We start from the raw sequence: 1,886 nt of genomic DNA on the forward strand, positions 1-1,886 counted from the left end.
AAAATTCACGCTGCGCCTTAGCGTTGTGCACGTACTCCAGTTTTTTGGTCAGTAAATTGTTTCGAGAACCCTTTGTCAGATGAGGACTATCGAACAACGGAACAATTTCCAAACCACGCCATAGAATAGTATTATCTGAAAAGAATGAGTGATATTTGTAAAATTATACATAATTGTTGAAGAGAATAACAAACAATGAAGTTCGTATAGAAAAAGTATACTTGAATTTTTTACCTGGATTTTGTTTTTGTTGGAACCTTAATCTGTTAGACTGTAAAATTAAATCTTTTACAGCCTTAACATTATTGGTTCCCTGGTCACAAACCGTCGCCACGGGAACTAGTCCACAATCAATTACTTCATCGAATACTAATTTGATAATCCTAATTAATTCGGGTGGATTAGTTTGACCTTCACAAAACCCATGATAGATAGGGACAAACCAATCATCACGATTTGCCGAATGAGCAGCAACCACAATGACATGATCGGCAAATTTAATTGTCCTCTTGTATCCAAAATCTTCGAATCCAAAAATTTTATCTTTTGAATGATCGTAATGCAAATGCGGTGCCGTTGCAGCTTCATCCCAAATTATTGTCACATATCTATCCAATGAAGATGCCAGACGTTCACCTTCATTACGTAGGTGACGTGCAATAACTGGAGCTATTCCTGTATCGAAGTTCATCCTGTCAAGAACTTTTTTCAAAGTTCCAGGACTAGGAAGAACAAACAGATCAGACAATAGCTTATAAGCCGTTGGAGACCGTTCGTGTATGATCAATGACAACAGCTTCTGCGGTGTTGAAAAACGTCTAGCCTAAAATAGTAAAAGAGATAAGTTAATGTAAAATTTTACGAGAAACAATCTATATATACAGAAAAAAAAATTTCTTACTTCAAAAAAATTTTGAGGCAAACCGAAATTATTTTGCAGCAAGAAAATTTACCTTTGAGTCAAGATTTTTTTCTTTCTGTATAAGAATTTATATAATTAAAATAATCGTAAGCTTTACCTGTGGATTTTTTCCAGTGTTTTCAAACTGCATTTGGATAAAAATATTCTGAATCGCTGACAGCGATGAATTATCAGTCAGCAGTAACGATTTTTTTAATCGTTTGACTTCTTTACATTTTTTTTTTATATTTACACATGACAACAGAAGTTTTAATTTTCTGCACACGGAGAGCTTCAGTTAAGCTCGCAATTTTAAGCTGATAAGCTGAGCTATTATCAACAATGTTATTAATATTATTATTATTACTGTTATTTACACTATAGTTATTTACACTAGTAAGATTACCATTGTCATCATAATTATTTACACTATTAGGATTATTATTGTCATTATAATTATTAACACTGCTAGGGTTTCCATTGTCATCGACTGCAGACGGCAAACTGCAGACAGCATCTTGAACAATGTCATCATTAGATACAGATAACATGGATACATCTGAATTATTTACACTAGAATTACGCACTTCCATATCAGCAGTATTAGTGTCAGAAATCCCACTTAAATCACAAAACTGCAAAGTGGAATTTCCATTAACGTCACGAGTAATAGCATTAACATTAACGTCCGGGTAGCGTCTTTAATTAGACATCTTCGTACGCCAGTTAATTTAATCATTGCATCTGAAAAATGTTTATAACATATGCGATATTTATAAAGATTTTCAGATGAAACATCATATAAATGAGGCTCGCACTTAATCATCTCCTCCATGTCCAATGCACCGGATCTCATCCTTCGGAAAATAATGACTCTGGTCATTTTTTCCGGATGAACATCCTAACACAGCACACTTCCACGGCATTTTATATAATTTAATTATATAAAATAATTGCCAACAATAATATTAAATTATAAATAAAA

At 33.2% G+C, this 1,886-nt stretch overlaps 1 protein-coding gene across 1 annotated transcript; it reads right to left on the reverse strand.

The window, feature by feature from the left end:
* Positions 1 to 9: 9 nt before the first annotated feature.
* LOC123273964 lies at positions 10 to 1,482 on the reverse strand (the record flags this gene model as incomplete). Its single annotated transcript, XM_044741455.1, has 3 exons — positions 1,020 to 1,482; positions 235 to 823; positions 10 to 135 (listed from the first exon to the last, which is right to left on the reverse strand). Coding segments are annotated over exons 1-3 (748 nt in total), but the record flags the coding sequence as incomplete, so codon positions are not given.
* Positions 1,483 to 1,886: the final 404 nt, after the last annotated feature.

The sequence above is a fragment of the Cotesia glomerata genome, unplaced genomic scaffold, assembly GCF_020080835.1.
Source record: "Cotesia glomerata isolate CgM1 unplaced genomic scaffold, MPM_Cglom_v2.3 scaffold_1798, whole genome shotgun sequence".
NCBI lineage: Eukaryota > Metazoa > Arthropoda > Insecta > Hymenoptera > Braconidae > Cotesia > Cotesia glomerata.